The sequence below is a fragment of the Myotis myotis genome, unplaced genomic scaffold (assembly GCF_014108235.1).
Source record: "Myotis myotis isolate mMyoMyo1 unplaced genomic scaffold, mMyoMyo1.p scaffold_m19_p_3, whole genome shotgun sequence".
Lineage (NCBI taxonomy): Eukaryota > Metazoa > Chordata > Mammalia > Chiroptera > Vespertilionidae > Myotis > Myotis myotis.
The window spans coordinates 150,936,926-150,958,445 of NW_023416335.1; the positions used below are offsets into that span (position 1 = coordinate 150,936,926).

The 21,520-nt window shown below is 37.7% G+C and overlaps 1 protein-coding gene across 4 annotated transcripts in view; it reads right to left on the reverse strand.

Annotated features, from left to right (window-relative positions):
- Window positions 1-21,520, reverse strand: part of LEMD3 (LEM domain containing 3) — a 90,419-nt gene that overhangs the window by 48,880 nt on the left and 20,019 nt on the right. For all 4 annotated transcript variants that reach the window (XR_004965855.1, XR_004965856.1, XM_036297955.1 and 1 more), the window contains exons 2-3: window positions 7,399-7,436; window positions 2,190-2,256 (exon numbers count right to left, since the gene is read on the reverse strand). Coding sequence is in view for 2 of the 4 variants with exons in the window: in XM_036297955.1 (XP_036153848.1) it covers window positions 2,190-2,256; window positions 7,399-7,436 (105 nt within the window). In the remaining 2 variants the exon portion in view is untranslated. The remainder of the gene's footprint in view (window positions 1-2,189; window positions 2,257-7,398; window positions 7,437-21,520) is intronic.

The window sequence follows — 21,520 nt, forward strand, 5'->3', positions numbered from 1 at the left end:
ACAAATATTAATCAAAATATTTTACAAATTGCAATTATAGTTATTATATTCACTAAAGAAAGATGAACATTATTTATATTTATTTCCTAGGAAAAATCCAAGTAATGTAAATAAACAATTACCTTTACATAAACCACAGCCTTTAACATGCATTACAGTCTAGATAAGAACTTATCTTCCTCTTATATTCACAACTACATTGTTAGCTGGGTTAGGAACCATATCACACTATGCCTATCCAAAGATCTTGGCACACAGAAGGCCCTCCACAGATTCATTACTTTTCAAGTGGGAAAATTCACTGTTCTAACATACACATCTATCACTAAAACTAATAGTTCAAGTGTTCAAATAAGTTTTAATTAAAACATACATTTTCAGAATATAACTAAGCCTATCTTTAGCAAGTAGTGCACATGCCTTAAAAATTATTGTAACACATCAACAGGGAAATTAGAAGATTCTGGCTATAATCCGGTTTCTACAGAAAAGCACATTTTCCTTTTCTTGTCACTATAAAAGAATCCAAAGCCTTTTCTGTTAGGCTATCTATAGTTATTAGAGATCAATTATCCTCATAATGAACTTCAAATTTAAGTTTTTCCTGTCCTGTTTCTTTCAATTAAAAAAACTGTAACCTAAAAGTTCAATAGTTAAAGTAAAATAAAAGTCTTGGCAAATTTTCCTATCATAAAAGAAACCATGTTCCTATTCATAGTTTTGTTCGAGTAACCAGTTGTTGGTGGTTGTAGTTGTAAAAAGGGAAGAAATACCTATTAGATGAACAAGTAAGTTTCAAACTTTATAATGTATCCTCAGAGATTCAGATGCCTTAGATCTACAGCAGGGGTCAGCAAACTACAGCCCATAGACCAAATCTGGCCTACCACGGGATTTTACTAGTATAAATGAAGTTTCATTGGAACACAGCCACACTCATTTATGTATTATCTATGGCTACTGCTTTCATGCTATAATGGCAGAATTGAGTAGTTGCGACAGAGACAGTCTAGCCCACAAAGCCTAAAAATGTTCTACACTATTTGGCCCTTTCACAGAAAAAACTTTTCCAATCCCTGCTCTAAAGGAAAGAATCTATATTTTTAAAAGCACTTCAGATTATGCTGACGTAGCACACTTCATAAAACAATGCTATAGAGACAGCTGTAGACGCTTGCGGTAGCAACATCAGGAATTCCTGGCTAAAGTATGTACTTAAACTATTTCTAGTTGCTACACATACTGAATAAATGTCATTAACTTGCAGTGTATAAATATGACAGTTCAAAAGTCAATGCAAATAAGGCTTTTAGTGATATACACAGAATTGTGAGCCTAAAAAACTGATCAGAATTAAGGACCCAAACTAAAAAAATAAAGATTGATAATAGGATGGGGAACTGCCAGAATTCTAAATGCCTCCATGCATTAAGAAAAGTTCCCCAATTACCTACTAGGCTTCTACCAATGATGTGGTTTCCACAAAAAGGATCTGCTACATCAAGAGTATGAACAATTGCATTTTTATTTTCTTGTAACTGTTTATAAAAAGAAAATCTCTTCTATAAGAAGAAAGTCTCTTCTTTTGGTTTAAATGTATAATAAGAAAAGTTAAAAGGTAACAAACTTTGAAGCTGCTACCACATTTTATAGGTACTAAACTTAATACCAATTCACCTATATTACTGTTATCAATAACCTATATGCAAATATGTTAATACCTGAAAGTTTTCAAAGACTAAGAGCAGAATATAAAGAAAATGCAATGAATCAGGAAGAAAAAATTCTACAATATATTTACTTTATGACATCTATATAACCACTAAAGAAAAATCTGCATTTTTATATTTAATCTAGGATTTTAGTTAATTCATTGCTTTTCCAATTTAATTTATACATTAAGCTTTCAGAATTTTGTTAATATTAATGCAGAAAAAAATTGACTTTAGAATATTATATACATACATTTTGCACTAATACATGTGGCAGGCAGAAAAAAACACCTTGATTAAATATTATCTACAAAAATAAAAACCCACTCCATATAGGTAATAATAACCTCAAAAGAGAAAATATTTCACAAATATAACACTAGACTTGAGAAAAACTATTTCTATTGCTACAGCATGCTACATATGCAAATTAATTTTCAAAACATTTTTAGAGACTGCAATTGTTAAAATAATTACCTGCAAGCTGTGCCAATCGATCATGAAGCTTGTATAAAGTGTTCATCATAAGATTTTTTTCATTTTCCTAAAATTAAAAGAAATTATTTTAAAATATCTATGTAACTCCAAGAAAAACACATACACCAAATAGTAGTCTTACCCAAAAAGAAAAGCATAAGAAAATTTAAAATCATAGATACTATATAATCTAAAGGACTAATTTATATTTAAACAATGGCTACCATATTTTAAAGAAACTTAAGCCTAAAATCTAAATAATCACTTTATATATTTTACTTTCTTGAGGATGATCGGGAAATTGGCACTAAGGTTAGTGCTAAGAAAGGTCTCATACACAACAAACTTCGCCAACCACCAAAACAATGCTCCTCAATACCCCCTCCACCCCCATACAATAGCATGCTTATGTATATTGTCCTTATGACACTATTTTCTTCTAGGCTGCCCTTCATGTTTTGTTTAATCTGATTCAACCACATAATAAGGGAATGAGTACTGACGCCTTGATTGAACCTCAACATCTCCTAAGCTCCCAAAATGGCCCTGAATAAGTTTATGAACCATTAAAGTAAAAGAAACATTTAATGAGTATTTACTATGAGTTAAGATTGTTCTCCGCGCCCTAACCGGTTTGGCTCAGCAGATAGAGCGTTAGCCTGCGGACTCAAGGGTCCCAGGTTCGATTCTGGTCAAGGGCATGTACCTTGGTTGTGGGCATATACCCAGTACGGGGTGTGTAGGAGGCAGCTGACCGATATTTCTCTCTCATCGATGTTTCTAACACTCTATCCCTCTCCCTTCCTCTCTGTAAAAAAGCAATAAAAAATATATTTAAAAAAAAAAAAGATTGTTCTCCATAAAGCAAGAGATCCAGTGAACAAGATGATTCTTGTTCCCAAGGGTATAAAACATATCACAGTTGCATACAAAATATAATGTAAACATCGAAAAGAGAGAGGGAAGGGAAGATCTATTTATGGAAGACAGAATATTTGAGTTGAGTTTCACAAGAAGAATAGAATTTACCAGCATTCCAAGCAGAAGAACAGCCATGAGCAAAGGCATAAAGGCATAATGGCATTGTTATATTTCTTACATAACCAGTAGCCTACTTTGACTCAGCAACCTACTAGAAAAGTAGTTTGGAATAAACTGCTAGAGAACCCTAAATACCAAGACAAAGAGTTTGACTTCATTTTGAAAGCTTAGAGGGAGGAAAGTAAAACAGACACGTGCATCAGGACCTTTACTATGACCACATGAAAGGAAATTAGAGGAGACTATTGGAATGTCTATGCACCCTACCAATTAGTCTAAAGCAATAAGACCCCCAATTTAAGAGCAATCACAATTAAGAGAGATCAATATAAGCAATGGAGAATAATAGCTTAGGAGAGTGGGTAATAATAGCTTATTACACACTATTTGAAATAAATTCATGATTCACGAGGGGGACTGTATTATTATTCCCTTTTTCCCCCTAAAGTGTCTAACAAAACAGGATTACTGTATGAATACAACCAAAAGCAAATTCAGACAAGATACAAAAATCTGGAAAATTGTATGTCCAATAACATGCGGCTTCATCCATTTATTTTCATGCTATATATTCAGAGACAGAAGAAAAGTTTGGACACTATAAGTGGCATGCTTTTGTCAATGCAGTGACACTAAAGAAAAAAAGAAAACTTACCAAAGGCTCCAAATCCTACCACCGGAGTCCCTGGTTTTATGTGAGATTGTTGGTAAGAGACAAGTGATATTCCTTCAGCTGACTACTTGCCTTCCAATCCTTTTGATTTCCTTCCACCTCAACTCTATCTCAATCAGATTCTGAATCAAGACAGTCCTTATCTTTGCATAAGCTTAAAAATCCAAATTGCAAAAGTCAGACATCAAAAATAACTACAGGAGTCCTAGCCAGCTTGGCTCAGTGGATAGAGTGTCAGCCTGCAGACTAAAGAGTCTCAGGTTCGATTCCAGCCAGGGGCACATGCCTGGGTTGCGGGATCGATCCCCAGTAGGGGGTGTGCAGGAGGCAGCTGATCAATGATTCTCTCTCATCATTGATGTTTCTCTCTCTCTCTCCCTCTCCCTTACTCTCTGAAATCAATAAATATATTTTAAAAAAAAAAATAACTGCAGGGGCTAAAATCCAGGATTCTGAAAGCTATGCATTTGTGATATATTACATCACAAAATTGTTTTTAATAAATATGTTCAGCCCTAGCTGGTTTGGCTCAGTGGATAGAGCGTTGGCCTGCGGACTGAAGGGTCCCAGGTTCAATTACTGTCAAGGGCACATGCCTTGGTTGCGGGTTCGAACCCCAGTGGAGGGCATGCAGGAGGCAACCAATCAGTGATTCTCTCATCACTGATGTTTCTATCTCTCCCTCTCCCTTCCTCTCTGAAATCAATAAAAAAAATATATATATTTTTAAAATATTTTTATTGATTTTTCACAGAGAAGAAGGGAGAGGGACAGAGAGCTAGAAACATCGATGAGAGAGATCGATCAGCTGCCTTCTGCACGCCCCCTACTGGGGATGTGCCAGCAACCAAGGTACATGCCCTTGACTGGAATCGAATCTGGGACCCTTCAGTCCACAGACCGATGCTCTATCCACTGAGCCAAACCAGTTCGGCAATAAAAATATATTTTTTAAAAATAAATGTATTCATTATAATAGAATGAAAAGGAATTCAATGATAACGTAGGCTGTGGACTTGACACATAAAATCAAGGTAAATCTGATTAGGCTCGAAGATTAAAGTAGCTGAGAGTAAAAAAATAAACAAATAAATAAAGTAGCTGAGAGTTTTATCATTTGTCTCCTCCGTTATCTGGAAGTGACTAATTTCCTTTTTGCTTTATGTTTATGATGAGTAGATCCTCATCAAACCCATACCCACTTTCCTACTGAAAATAAAACTAAATTCAAAAATGTGACACTTGCTGTCTGTGATTACATCTTTAATGAACACCAGAGGACTAGGAATATACTTCATCTTTTGATTCACCGATATTAACACTGGACTAGATAAGTAGAAGAAATAGCAAAATCAAATGTAAATGAATCTCATACTGGATAACATATGTACTATTACATTCTCATACAAAGAATTTAAGCACTCAAAAAGCTCCACTATTTTTTCATGAATTATTTTTCTAGTGATGACTTATTCAAAAAGAACATCTATATAATATAACAAGATTCTCAAGTGCCATCCAAATGGACTATGTTATTAATGTGAACAAATCAATTTTGAGAAAGAGAAAGGCTTTGTTTGGTTCAATTATCTTTAGCACCAGTATGCTAAACTGGAAGTAAATCTAAAAAGTATGTAAATCAAATATTAAAGTTATTTTCTTTATAGAAACTTATATTGGCTTATAGTTGCATTACATTCTTCTTCAATTCAGACTGCTTTTTAGATTGACACTTCCAATATTCAGCTTGAAGGTGTCTAACTAGTAGCTTCCCTAATCACCCCAAAAACAAGTTAATGATCTACCAATAAGTCCATATTTAAAGTAAGCTTTCAAGTAATCTTTCATTAAACAAAGATAGTTTCACAATTTGACATAGCTACCTTCTAACTGTCTGTTTGGTAAGGTCCAGATTTTAGTAATACATATACTCTAAAGCAAAGTTCTTATTCTTGGGAGAAAAAAATCAAACTGTAGAGAAACTATACCAAATTTTCTCATATATTGTCCCCTTTAAATATTTCACTCTTCTATCCTCAGCCAATTTTCTCCTCAAAAATATTTTCAATTGTTTGTATCATGTATCTGATTAAATGATAATGAATTTTAAACACTTAACATGGTGCCTGGCACAGAATAAGTGGCTGTCATCATCTTTATTATTACTATTATTATTTACAGCCGGGGTGGGGAACATCCAACCCATGTATAAAGCCCACAAAAGCATTTGGTCTGGCCCTCCTAAGGCATTAGCGTGAATTAATTAAAAGTTTGACCAAATATAGCAGGCTAATTTTTAAGTTAATTATTCTGTATGGCCTGCAAATGATGTTATAAATATCCAAATGGCCATTGGCAGAAAAAGTTTCCCCACCCCTGATTTAGAGGTTCTGAACTTCAGTTTCCCTCATGGGAAAAATTATACAGAAGAAAATGAAGTCTTGTATTTCCCATGTTCATTGAGTACATTGTACAAATTTAAATTATGGTACCAGTAGCAGTGCTGTACTTAAAAGTGTAACTGTCAACTCTTTTAAAACAAATTATCTCAACAGAATATTACAAAAAAATAATCATTACAAAGTCTCACCCTAACAATCTAGAGTAATATTCTGTGGAACTAATTATACACTATTACACATCCCTCATCACAACAAATAATGTATTCTACACAGTTCTATATTACTGTCAAGTCCTACAATTAAAAAAAGTAAGAATTTTGTATTGTAACTCAAATATCAATTTCTGAAGTGTCTATATGATGGTAAGCAAAAAATATTTTCATGTGAATAAAATTGGTTAAAATTAACATTATAGATCCTTTAAAAAAGAAATCATAAATAGCCAGCCTAAGGGATGTTTATGCCTTCCTGATGGTGGAACAGGCATGCCAATGAGCAAAAAGTCCAGAGAGAGATAGGATGAGGTCAAAGAGGACAAAAACTACTAGGTTAGGATATCCAACAACTTATGAAAACATGCATACTTTTAAGGATAAGGCCAGGTAGACAACACACCACTGCCATTTTACTGGCCAGCTGGTTTTTACCTTAGAGTGATAAACAGTTCAGCTCTTAGAGAAAATCTGTGTCAGATTTAGTTACACTACAGTTAAGGAATACTAAAAAGAGAAAACTTACTGCTTCAGTCTAAAAGAACCTTTTTTATCTTTTTAAAATTGATTTTAGAAAGAGAACAGAGGGAGGAAGGAAGGGAGAGAGGGAGAGAGAGAGAGAAACATCAATGTGAGAGAGGCACATTGATTGGTTGCCTCCTGCATGGGCCCCGACAGAGGCCAGGGATCGACCCTGCAACCCAGGTATGTGCCCTTGACCAGGAATTGAACCTAAGACTCTTTAGTGCATGGGCCAACACTTTAACCACTGAGCACACCAGCCAGAGCAAGAACCTTTTAAAAATTATTATTTTTAGTTAGTAATACTTTTATCATATAAAACATGAGACAAAATATCAGTATTATCATCTTTTACTTACTTGTATTGTTCCAAATGTTTCATCAAAGGGGTTTTTTACTATCAAGGAAAAAAAAAGAGAAGAACTATTAGCATCATTTAAAAATGAAAATAAGAATCCCCCTAAATAAGTCCTCTGAAATGCCAGCATGTTTTTTGCTAAAACTGAATATAAACATGCAAATAAAATGTAAAACACACTGATGATAATAACAGTTGGGAAAAGCATTTTTTCAGACTTATTATACTTAACCATTCGCACTCTGAATTTGTGGTGTTCTCCATAGTAATAGCAGGTGCTCTGATGTCAGAGCTGCTGGGTTCAAGTCCCAGCTCCATCACTTACTAGCAACGTGACCTTGAACTAACATCTACTTTGCCACTCTAAGTTGTAGTTTCCTTTTCTATAAAGGAAGGATGTAACAATGGCACCTACCTTATATTGTTATTGTGAGGATTAAATGAGATAAATCTTAAAAAATGCTTGGCATAGTCTCAAACACTTAATATATGTTACCTATTGTTACTGTTAATGACTGAATCATTTGTTTCCTCTTTAACTTGGTTTCTCTTCAAAACACTTCTAAAAGCACTTACTACTTGTGCAGTTTATAACATGCTTTAAAAATGAATAATTTAGAATTCTGACTTCTAATAATTAAAAAAAAAAACTTCCTAATCCTTGCTAATATTTTGGAAAATGGCAAGAAATAAATATACAGATCAAAGTACTTAAGAATTATCTCAGTACTAAACAATTTTGCATTTCCGATAAATATTATAAGGAAAGAATTAACCACTTTCTATCCAACTTCCCTATACTCACCCATCCTCCAGTAAAGATACCAACAAGTTTATGGGCTGAATTATGTAGCATCTCTCATGATTATTATTTAGAAAATCCTCCTTATCATATATTTTTAAATCACATGTAAAAATAGTCAAAGCTTTGATACCTGGATCTCTATAATCCAGGTCACAACTAAGACTGAGCCTACAAAGTACTTCACACTCACCAGGTTTCCTTTCTGAGGTGCTTTTTTATTTTCATTTGAGAAAACAGGAAGTCCCATAGGAACCAGGAACTGCCTGATTCTGAGAAAGTTCATGTGTAAGACCAGTTTAACAAAGTACAATAAAAAAAATTTTAAAAAAGGGAAAAAATGTATCCGGCTAGCATCTATAGCAGTGGTTCTCAACCTTCCTAATACTGCAACCCTTTAATACAGTTCTTCATGTTGTGGTGACCCCCAATTTCATCATTACAAATTGAACATAACTAAAGCATAGTGATTAATCACAAAAACAATATTGAATTATATATGTGTTTTCCGATGGTCTTAGGCGACCCGTGAAAGGGTCGTTCGACCCCCAAAGGGGTCGTGACCCACAGGTTGAGAACCGCTGATCTACAGGGATTTTGCTAATAGATTTTTTAAACAATATTTTTCTATAGAGTAACAAAGTTTTAATACTGGGAAAGAAAAATTTTTGAAAGACCGAAAGTACCCAATAGGGGAAATAGAAGGAAGGAGAAATATAGCTTAAAGATTAAATAAAATGTAAAGAATTGGAACATGCTTGAACTAAAAAGACTCTTTTTAATAACATTCATTTTTATTCATGTAACATCTGAACAATTTAAAATAAAGCTATATTTAGTTAAATAAACCAAAAGATGCCCTGTCAATCTAGTTAAAATTAGAAATTTGATTAAAATTGGTCTAACAATACTAAAAAACAAGTCTTTTATTTGCTCTTTATAAATCTAAAAATTAAAACATAAAATTCTTAAATACTGGTTTTAATGTCTATGGAAAAAAGCAACGATAGCATTATTTTTTTACTACATACAAAAGTATTTTTTTTAATCAAGATTATTAAATAAAAACCTAGCTCATCAAGTATCACTATGAAAGTACTAAAGGCCCAGTGCACGAAATTCATGCATGGGTAGGGTCCCTAGGCCTGGCCGGTGATCAGGGCCAACTGGGGCTTCCCAACTGCTGGCCGGGGGCTTCCTTCATTCTGTGCTGCCCCCTGGTTGTCAGAGCACGTTAGAGCAAGCGATCAAACTCCCAAAGGAATACTTTGCATAATAGCCATATATATATATATATATAAAACTGCTGTAGATTGTAGATGTTCTCCCAATAGACTGCTTTACTGTGAGTTTCTCACAACAGGGGCTGTGTGTCATTCATGTTTGTATGCCCAGAGCCAAACATAGTACTGAACGTACACAGTTAGTGCATGAAAAGTGCTGGTTGTGCTACCTAGGTTAAATCCACTCTTCTTTATTCTACATTGCATGTTAAAACTGAAGGGAAAGTATTAAATTCTGCAGGAAGTTGGAGAAGGCTATGTTCTGGGAAACAGGGAAGGGAGAGAGGGGATACGATAAAGGGAAAGCCAAAGAGCAGAACAATAATTCTGTTGAAAACCGTTACTCTGTCCTTTATATCTTTCTAGATTTCTGCCTCTTGTCTAATGGGCTAAAATACCCGAAAGTTTAACATATCTAAAAAGCCAACAATATACTTCCCATCCTACATATCTTCTGTTAAAAATAATTTTCCCCTATTTCACTTGACAACTATCATCTACTAAATTGACAGATCTATAGAATTAATAGAAGTAAAATGTAGCCTTGGTCAAGTTTTAAAAAGAAATTGCATCTAAAAACAGCACTTCTGACAAACCAAAAGGCCTCAAATTTCTAAAAGAAGCATCTTTATACATCTAACTTTTTCTTCTGCCAACTCATTTTAGCATTTCTAAAACCACATCAACATCTTCTATCTCATCCAAATTACCTACACTTTTTAATGGGAACAACATATGTTGTTAACCCTAATGAAATACTCCTTCCTCCTCTGCCTATTAGTCAACAGTAGACGAGGAACCGTATTCCAAAAGCATTCCACACAGCACAGCAACACACTGCCACTTCATTTATTAGCTTCTTTTCTAGGGGTGGACCTGAGAATAAATTATAGTTCTTATTACTTACCCTAAAGCAACAATAATGCCAAATTGCTATTTTAAACTTTACTCTTCCACCCCCTTAAAGGCACAAACTTGAAGTGACTGCAGATGTTACTGTCCTCTTAAATACCCTATACCCCCAACATTACTGCTTTTTCTCAAATTCCTCCTTTTGTCCATTTCTCCTTCAATTTTCAGATTATTTCAAACCTCAAATATATCAAACTTTTCTTTGTAAATGTCCTTAATATTTTTAGTTCTCTTTCATTTAAACTATCCTAATGACTGTAAAAGTCACATTCCTAAATATGTTTAATTATACTACTAGACTCCTCAAAATTGTCCAATGATTTCCCATCGTATTTTGCTTCAAGGAACTAAATTCTAATCTTGTGATACTTTCCTACTTACTTATAAGACACATTGACTCCTTCTCCAAACCTCTTTCTCTCTTTTCCTCTCACATCAATTCTAAAAAATGTTACTAGTTTTACTGATCCTTTCTGTCAACTGTAAACATTTTTTCATTCTCTCAGGCTAAGATCAAATTTATCAACCATTATGAATTTCCAGATAAAAGGATGGAAATGAAATATCTCCACCTGTAAATGTATTCACAAAATATATATTCAATGTTGACCAAATAGACTGTTTTCCTCAGAAAGGCTTCATTTCAGTCACTCTGTGACAGTTAATAAAAGTCTGTGGTGAACAAAGTTCTTTTATAACTCAGAAAGAAAGATAAACATTTAAGAAATACTTATGGAGTACTTTTGTGCTAGGCAACAGAAATAAGGCAGTGACTAAAATAAAAAAGTCCCTGCCCTTAAGGAGTTTATGTTCTAGAGAGAAGAGACAATGAACAAATTCAAATGCTTGACATGTGAGAGAGATAAGCAATCTACACTAATAAAAGACAAACATGCAAATTGACCGTACATTCACTGTGCCTTAAGCCACGCCCACCACCCAATCAGAGCAACTATATGCAAATTAACCCAACCAAGATGGTGGCTGGCAGCCCCGGAGCTGAAGCGAGCAGGAGGCTTGGTTGCTCCGGTGATGGAGGAAGCCAAGCTTCCCGGCCGGCTCTGTGCTCCACTCAAAGCAACAAAGTTTCAATTATAGAAGATAAGTAAACCCCAGATACCTGGCCACGAAGCTGGAGTGAGCAGGAGCGAGCAGGAGCCAGCTCTGAGCTCCACTGAAGGCAACAAAGTTTCAATTATAGAAGGTAAATAAATCCCAGAATAAAAAAATAAAGAAAAAAATGAGAGGCTGGGAGCTTCCGTCACGGGGGGGGGGGCCTTCGCCAGCATGAAAACGGCCCTCAGCCCCTCACCCAGACTGGCCAGGCACCCCAGTGGGGACCCCCACCGTGAAGGGGGTGTGACTAGCTGAAAACACCCATCATCCTCTCACCCAGGCTGGCCAGGCACCCCAGTGGGACCCCCACCGTGATCCGGGACACCCTTCAGGGCAAACCAGCCGGCCCCAACCTGTGCACCAGGCCTCTATCCTATATAGTAAAAGGGTAATATGCAAGCTGACCCTAACAGTAGGACTTGGAATGACTGGTCACTATGACACACACTGACCACCAGGGGGCAGATGTTCAATGCAGGAGCTGCCCCCTGGTGGTCAGTGCACTCCCACAGGGGGAGCTCTGCTATGCCGCAAGCCAGGCTGACAGCTGCCAGTAGAGCGGTGGTGGTAGGAGCGTCTCCCGCCTTCTCAGCAGTGCTAAGGATGTCCGACTGCAGCTTAGGCCTGCTCCCCACTGGCAAGTGGACATCCCCCGAGGGCTCCCGAGCTGCCAGAGGGATGTCTGACTGCCAGCTTAGGCCCAATTCCCCAGGGAGCAGGCCTAAACCAGCAGGTGGTCATCCCCCAAGGGGTCCCAGACTGTGAGAGGGCACAGGACAGGCTGAGGGATCCCCGCCCCCCGAGTGCACAAATTTTTGTGCACTGGGCCTCTAGTCCTATATAATAAAAGCCTAATATGCTAAGTGTCCAGTTGACCATTCAACCAATCAAAGTGTAATATGCTAATGATATGCTAAGGCCACTCAACTGCTCGCTATGACGTGCATGGACTACCAGCGGGCAGATGCTCTGACCGGTAGGTTAGCTTGCTGCTGGAGTCCAGCTGATCGGGACTCAGTGAAACAAGCTAGACATGTCCTGGAACCCTCCCGGGGTCCCTCCCCAGCTGGCCAATCTCCCGCATCCCTCATCAGCCCTGATTGTGCCCTGGTGGGGTCCCTTGGCCTGGCCTGTGCCCTCTTGCAATCGGGACCTTGAGGGATGTTGGGAGAGCCGGTTTTGGCCCGATCCCGCAAGCCAGGCCGAGGAACCCCACGGGTGCATGGATTCGTGCACTGGGCCGCTAGTATTAATTTTAAGATGGTCAGGCCCAGCTGTCATGGCTCAGTGGTTGGACATTGATCTATGAACCTGGAAGTCATAGTTCAATTCCCAGTCAGGGCACATGCCCAGGTTGTGGGCTCAATCCCCAGTGTGGGGCATGCAGGAGGCAGCCAAGCAATGATTCTCTCTCATCATTGGTGTATTTCCATCTCTTTCTCCCTCTCCCTTCCTCTCTGAGATCAATAAAAATATATATTAAAATATATATGTAAATAAACAAATAAATAATATGGTCAGTGAATGCAATAGCCATACTAAGAAGACTGCACTTAAATAGAAAGCTGAGGAAGCAGAAAGAACAAGCCATGGACAATCTGCTGCAAGGAAGAGGTAAACAGTATTCAAAGCTGGGCTTCAAAACCATGGTACTCAAACCTATGTCTGACTCCAAAGCCTACACTCTTTTCATTATAGGAAAAAACAACTACAGAAAAGAAAATATTTGGCTTAAGGAAAGCATTCTTCTCTAGAACCTTCAGATTTGGAATCATTAAACTTTAATCTCCTTATGATATAATGTATAAAAAATGCCCAAAATGGGGGTAATGAGGACAAGACACTGCTATTGGAGAATACAATGCTGTGTGCTAGATGAGGAAACTTCAAAACCAAGTTCTCTAATTGTAGTTCAGGAAAAGACTTCCCATGATATATCAAAATATAAAGTGTCCCATGACCACCACAGGCAGCATTAATCATTCCCCTTCTCTCTGCTGCCATGGCACTTTTTCATAAGACTGCTATAAAACTTACCACAAGGCATCCATTAAAAAAAAAAAAATCATTCTCTTCTGATTATGCACCATACTACATCTAAACAACATTTTGGCTTCATCTTCCAACATAAGACATTCACAAATATATATCAAATGCTGCCATGTGCCAGGCATTATGCTAGTTGCAGGAGATTTTAAAAATGAAATTATGCAAGCCCCATCTTCAAAAAGTTCAGTCTTGAGGGCAGTAACTCTGCAGATATGCACTTTCAAAGGCAGTCTCTTATAATTTTATAAATCCATAACCTTAAACCTAGGTTTTAGTATTTGGAAACTTCAAGTCATCTAGGCAGCAGTTAAATTCAGCTGCCTAAATGACCAATTATCTCTCCGAGTTGTACCTTTTTGTAAACAGACATGCAAATTCTCAAATCCCATCTTCTAGCATTAATGATTTAAACAGAGTATAATTATATGTGAAGTTTGGGTGCGGGGAAATGTTTCCAACAGCTGCAGAACACTGCACCTGTGCAGCAAACACTTTAGCATTTCACCACCAGCCAGACTAATCTAAAAATGGACAGGGTGAACAAGGCAGTGCATTCTTTAGCAACACAGCACGTTGCACATTTGTTCTCTGAAAATTTTCCAATTCTTCATGACTATTAAATAGATGGTCATTCTAAAAGACAGGAACAATTCACTTAAAGTATACTTTAAAAAGTACTGTGAATATTGAGATTAAATCAACAAACTAGACAAAGTTTTATGGACAAATCTGTCTTCTATAAAACTTGCCAAAGGTAAACTCTTGTACCACCCTGTTCTACTCATAAATAACTTTTCCATTTTAACCCTACCAATCTATCTAGATATACAGAGGGACTGACCTAGATGGAGATAATGAATGAAAGAAAAGGGAAGAAGAACAAAAACTCAAAAGCTCCACAACTTCTTATATCATATTAAACTCTCAACTTTTCACTTGCCCAGTTTAAGAGAGACAACAATTCTGTGCTACTTCCAAATAAGCTATTCTTAAAGAACAACAGAAATACACAATAAAAAGGGCTTTAAGTGTAGGCATCAAAGTACTAAGAATATAACAAAAACTGAAATGTGTCCAAGAAAATAAAAGGTCAAAATTCCTAATTGTCAACAGCCTTATTATGTGGTTGGTTCTTATTCTTTATCTCTATATGATAAAGAACATATAGTTTCTTTCAACTTTGTGGTCATTTAAAAGTCTCATTTACTCACAATAAATATGAAGATTCCCTAGGGAAGGAAAAATGATAAAAGACTGTAACTGAAATTTGTCTTCATTCAAATGTTAATTACAATTACAGTTATACCCAAAGTTTGGGATCTCTGTAACAAAAGCTGTAAGAAAGACTTCTAACCACAAACTGGTTGGCAAGTATTTACAGAGCATATTCTATACACTGTGTTCTGAGAGCATTACTCTTAAGCAGTGTTGGAGATAAACCAATGATGATATATAATGTAATCAAATACCACCTGGGAGTTTAGTATAGTGTGCTTAAGAATTCAGGAAGGGGCAAATAACTTCTGCCTAAAATACACATAAGCCTTACAAATAAACCAAGAGTAATAAAATGGAATAAACTACTAAAAAATGCAACAGTGATGGCATGGCTCAGTGGTTGAGCATCGACCTATGAACCAGGAAGTCAAAGTTCAATTCTTAGTCAGGGGACATGCCCCAGTTGTGGGCACAGTCCCAGTAGGGGACGTGCAGGAGGCAGCTGATTAATGAGTCTCATCATTGATGTTTCTCTCCCTTCCTCTCTGAAATTTACTTATATATGTATATATAAACAAACACCTCACTCTAGTTAATATCATCCATGAAATATTTAAGAGAAAAGTATCCTGTCTGAAATACATTTTTTCAAGAAGACAGAATAATGAATAGAATAATGGATAAAATATATACTAAAACAAATATAGAAAATGTTAACTCTAGAATCTAGATGTGCATATATGAAAGCTCACAGCAAAATTCTTTTAATTTTCTGTTTGAAATTTTTCATAGTAAAATGCTAGGGGAAGAAAAGTATAAAAAACAAAACAAAAAATATTTGTTCGTGGTGCTAAATTCCAACCAGAGAACTGATAAAAGATCATTTCAATACTTAGGTATGTTAGGTAAAAAAAAAACACACAATTTTTAAAGCTGCAGCTTATTATACAAGAAAGAACATTTCTTCCTTTCACTTCAATCTAAATTCTTGAAAACAAAAAAGGAAAGTTCCTTTTTTTGCAAAAAAAAAACACCAAAACCAAAACCTAGAAGCGTTATTTGTACTGTAAGGGATTGTTTTATTTTAGAAAGACCTGGATAATAATATAATAATAGTCTTATTAAATTCATACAATTTACATTTACAAATTAGATTTTAACTTATCTCTTTTACTAAAATAATGTCAGAAATTTGGCATATACAAAAATAGCCAAAATATAGGAGCTTATGTCTAATAATTTTTAAAAAGTAAATGTTTAACAAATAGTCAAAATTACTAACATGCTTAACCTATGGAATTGGAGGTAATAATTTAACAAGACTGGCTTCATTTACCTAAAATAAAATTACTAAATTAGAAAGTTAGATCTCTAGCAAATCAAGAAAATAATAATATACTACACATTTGAAAGACCTTAATGAGTTTACCCCTTCCAAAAATGAACTCTGATATTTTAATGTAACACCCATAACTCAAAGAATATTTGACAGAATTATTAATTACTGAAGGTAACTAGTTTCCATTGAAACAAATGTTTAACCCAAGGGAAGACTTTTAAGAATATATCAAGAGCTTACTCTAAGATGACTAGTTAATAATCAATCTCTCCCCCAACCCCCTAAGTCTTTAATAGCTTAAAACTTCAGAAGGAAACAATTAGGCTGCTGCTTCCATCTAATGTCATTAGCTACAGACACTCCTGTTAGTTTCCCCAATGTTGGGAGGAAAGATAATATAAGAACACATACTAATAAAGACAAGCTACTGTGTCTTACAGAAATTATGGAAGCTTTATCTTACTATACTTCTCAAAGTCCAAAAGTTTAGTGATCTGCTTTTTCAGTACTTTCACAGAACTCTTGAAAACTTTACACATATGCCAGTTAAATTATATTACTGTAGGGTAACAAGTGAAGTGAATAGAAAAATAAAAGCAAGTCAACCCACAAAGGTTAGATATAAATCTATAAATAAAACCAAGCATCTGTGCAACAGATAACTTGGCAGCCAAAGCAATTTATGTTAATGCATACTGTAATTTATTAAACATGGTGACAGCTCACTGTATTAAGAGATTTTAAGCATTAACTGTTACTAACTAGAGACTGTAACACTTTCTCAAGGTTTACACTATCAAGAATACAAGTGAAACTCTATTATAATTAGGTTTGTTCTCAAAGAATACTGCTAAATGAGAATTTAGAGAGTCAAAATGGATCTGTGACATACTATGTAACCTATCTCCAGTGCAATGCAATAAAGCAACATGCATTTCCCATACAATTAAATACAAGAGGTCTTCTACTTAGTAACATTCTCAATCAAATGCATGTGTTTAATATTTTCAATGACTAGAGATAATAAGTACTACCAGTATAGTTTTGTGTAGAACAAAGACAATATGCAAATAATAAAATTGAAGAGAGAAAAGCTGCAGTGCAATGAAAAGGTAAATAGAACTAAAAAAATATTTTTAATTATAGTGTTACTAGTAACCCAGTGAACAAATTCATGCACAATGAAAGAAAATTAACTAGAGCAGCGGTTCTCAACCTGTGGGTCGCAATCCCTTTTGGGGGTCGAACGACTCTTTCACAGGGGTCACCTAAGACCATCGGAAAACACATATATAATTACATGTTGTTTTTGTGATTAATCACTATACTTTAATTATGTTCAATTTGTAACAATGAAATTGGGGGTCACCACAACATGAGGAACTGTATTAAAGGGTCACGGCGTTAGGAAGGTTGAGAACCACTGAACTAGAAGAAATATTTTAATATCGCTATTCACCCTTTCTCTATAATAGAAGTGTCAACCAAATTCACAATCAACAATGACAGATGGAAACACACATGTGTGACTGGCACCAGAGAGAGCTTTATATGTATCGCGCATGCGCAAGTCAACTTAGCCTTTTATACTAATAGATATAGAACAAACTTGCTTAATTAGACCTGCTTTCTGATTTAGCTAAACTTTTTTCAGCCCAGTGAAGCACCACAACTTCCCTTTCAGGTAATTGTCAGCAACACAGCAGTAAATATCAACACAAAGCAGATTATTATTGTAGATCATGCAGGGAGAACAAAGGGTAAAATATTTAACTGCAGCAGTGTTTGACTATATTCTGCACAGTGAGAAAACCTTAAGTCATTTTCAAGGTCCAGCATTTCTTACTTTTCAGTCAGGTCAAATTTCTAAACTTTCTAAATCTCTGTTTTCCAGCTAATGAAAAGAAAATAGGATTCCACCGAATCTCCTATCTACCTACTTCAGGACTTCTGTGAGGATCAAATGAGATGAGGCACAGGAAAACACTTCACAGACATTTGGTTACAGTGTCAAGTGTTTCCACCTGGCTAAAGTGTTCCAGGGCTGAAGAAACTGCAAGGAGGCTAGTCACTAGGGAAAGGAAGTCCAGCGTTGCTACATGATGTCATTACCTGGATGGAGGGAAGGACACTTAGCATATTAGATAGATAGGTAGGTAGGTAAGTAGATGATAGATAGATAGGTAGGTAGGTAGGTAGATGATAGATAGATAGGTAGGTAGGTAGGTAGATAGGCAGATAGATAGATAGATAGATAGATAGATAGATAGATAGATAGATAGATAGATAGATAGATAGATAGATAGATGAGAGTTGCATGGCCTGCTCTTCTCCATTGCTAGTGGAAGTGGAGTTCTTGGGGTGCTACTGGAATAAGAATTTCCAGAGGTCACCAGGAGAGAATGAAATGTGGTAGAAAGGTTTATTCACATGGAATTATATCCCTAGGTTTCTAAAGTCCCATTTCCCTTAAACCAGTCCTGAAAAATGTGCAGATGGGGATCCAAAAAAAGCTAAAAAACAAAGCCAGTGTCCAAAGTTTCCATTCCATGGTGGACTTGAGTCTGGCACAGAATCAGGCTAGATCCAGTCTATCAGTCCATTGTGCATGGGGTTCACATGGCTGTGAACCATGTGGGCGAATGCAGATAGCCCCACAAGCCAGGAATCAGGTGCAAGCAGCAAGAGCGAAGGGGTCAAGAAAGCCGAGAGAGAGAACTCTTTTTGTTTATGAGTTTAAGTATCAAATCTTCCTGCGCTTGCAGTGGCCACATCTATTCAGGCCAATGACCTGCTCCCAGATTACTGACAGGTAATCCCCTTCCCCTATGTTACCTGGACTTTATTGGGCATGTATCTATCCTGTCTTTGTCCAGTCCCCTCCCCCAGGATCTGTGGGGAACAGACCTGGCGAGTGTTATACTGCAGCTTTCTGGCACAAATGGCATGCCTATATTACCTGGCCTTCCCTTTACTCCTTTCCTGTTAATTAATGAATAACTGGGTTAATTATAATGGTATCATTAGTTCTCATTCTACTCATCAAATGGGGATAAGCAATGTAATTCTGATAAAAGAGAAAAGGGCTTTATATATATAGACAAAGCACAAACATGAACTAAATTTGGAGCTAAAAAGGAAACTCCCCCCTCATTTACTTTATGAGCAATGTGCTTAAAAGTTACATCTTGACTTTTAGCTCGGGAAGAAACCAGACAGAAATGAAAAGTCACTTGAGAAATAGAGCAGTTTAAGTAGGTCATTATTAGGTACGAAATAAAACCACTAGATAAAACAAAATATAAGCAGGTATTACATGCAGTAAACTAGGCTAAATAAGACCTTTTTTGTTGGTTACAATATATGGAACCTTAAGAGTGAAACCCATACTTCCACATAAACACAATGGCCAGAAAGTACAACACACACTGAAATCATATCAGATTTTCACCTAATGTCTATTTCTAACTTCTACAACTTTTATTTGTAGCAGAACAAATATCTGTAAATTAATGCTAAAAAATAAGACACGCAGTTCCCCACAATCATCTTATTGGCTGTTATGGTCAATAAATAAGCACATGCCCTAGAGCAGGGGTCCTCAAACTACGGCCTGCGGGCCACATACAAATACAAATATTGTATTTGTTCCCGTTTTGTTTTTTCACTTCAAAATAAGATATGTGCAGTGTGCATAGGAATTTGTTCATAGTTTTTGTTTTTAAACTATAGTCCGGCCCTCCAACGGTCTGAGGGACAGTGAACTGGCCCCCCGTTTAAAAAGTTTGAGGACCCCTGCCCTAGGGCAGGGGTGGGCAAACTTTTTGACTCGAGGGCCACAATGGGTTCTTAAACTGGACTGGAGGGCCGGAACAAAAGCATGGATGGAGTGTTTGTGTGAACTAATATAAATTCAAAGTAAACATCTACACTAATAAAAGAGAAAAATGGTAATTGGCGTACGGTGATACCGTTTTCATTGGCTAATCAGGGCTATATGCAAATTAACTGCCAACTAAGATTGGCAGTTAACTGCCAACAAGATGGTGGTTAATTTGCATATGTAGGCACAATGCAGGGAGGCAAAAGGGAAAGCAGAAAGAAGCCCCCTGCCACTGACAGTGATCGGAAACCCAGAGGGGAGCTAAGAGCTGGGGGGCAGGGCAAAGGCGGTCCTGGGGCCGCCTTTGCCCTGCCCCCCAGCCATGATCAGAGAATCAGGCGCCTTTGCCGCCCTGGCCAGTGATAGCAGGAAGTAGGGGTGGAGCCAGCGACGGAGCTGGGCACGGTCGAAGCTGGCAGTCCCAGGAGCTAGGGATCCCTTGCCTGGGCCTAAAGCGAAGCCCACAATCGCGGCGCCCCCTGCTGCCACTGCAGGTCCCTGCTGCCCGGGCCGGACGCCTAGGCCAGAGGCATTAGGCCTGGACAGGGGCGGAGCCTGCAACCGCGGGGAGCTGGGGGTCCCCTGCCCAGGCCTGACACCTCTGCCGGAGGCCTCAGGCCTGGTCAAGGGGCCGATCCGGTGATTGGTGATCGGAGGGTGATGAGGGTCAACTCCTCTGGCCGAGGCATCAGGCCTGGGTGGGGGGCGGAGCCGGGGGTTGGGGGGATATGATGGTCCCCTTGCCCAGGCCTGAAGCCTGGGTCAGAGGCGTCAGGCTTGGGCGGGGGGTGGAGCAAGCGATCAGAGGGAGATGGGGGTCCCCTGCCCAGGCATGATTCCTGGGCCAGAGGCCTCAGGCCTGGGCGGGGGCCAGAGCCAGTGATCGGGGGGAGATGGGGGTCCCCTGTCCAAGCCTGACACCTCTGGCGGAGGCGTCAGGCCTGGGCAAGGGGCCGATCAGGTGATCGGAGGGTGATGGGGGTCAACGCCTGAGGGCTCCCAGTATGTGAGAGGGGGCAGGCTGGGCTGAGGGACACCCCCCCCCCCCCACACACACACACACCCAGTGCACAAATTTAGTGCACCGGGCCCCTAGTCATTACATAAAAGGGTACGGTCTTTTTTTTCAATAGTTTCATTCATTTCAAACGGGCCGTATCAGGGCCGTAGTTTGACCACAGCTGGTCTAGGGCCTAGACAAATTCTGAGATGAGAGAAATGACAATGTCATCCTATCACCTACTCTCAGTTGCCCTGTGGCTCTTACACTGTAAAAACTTCAAACACTGAGTATGATTATAACGTTTAAAGATGTACTATGGTCATTAATACTTCATTAGATATTAAAAGAGCCTATCTTACATGGGAGGGGAAAAAAACTGGTCATTATGAGAGGCCATATGGCAGTCTCTAAATCTAGGGGACTTAGTATCATTTTGACTTAATTTTTGCTTTATGCTCTGACTTCAAAACCTCACTTTAGCCCCTGGCCGGGTTGCTCAGTTGGTTGGAGTATCGCTG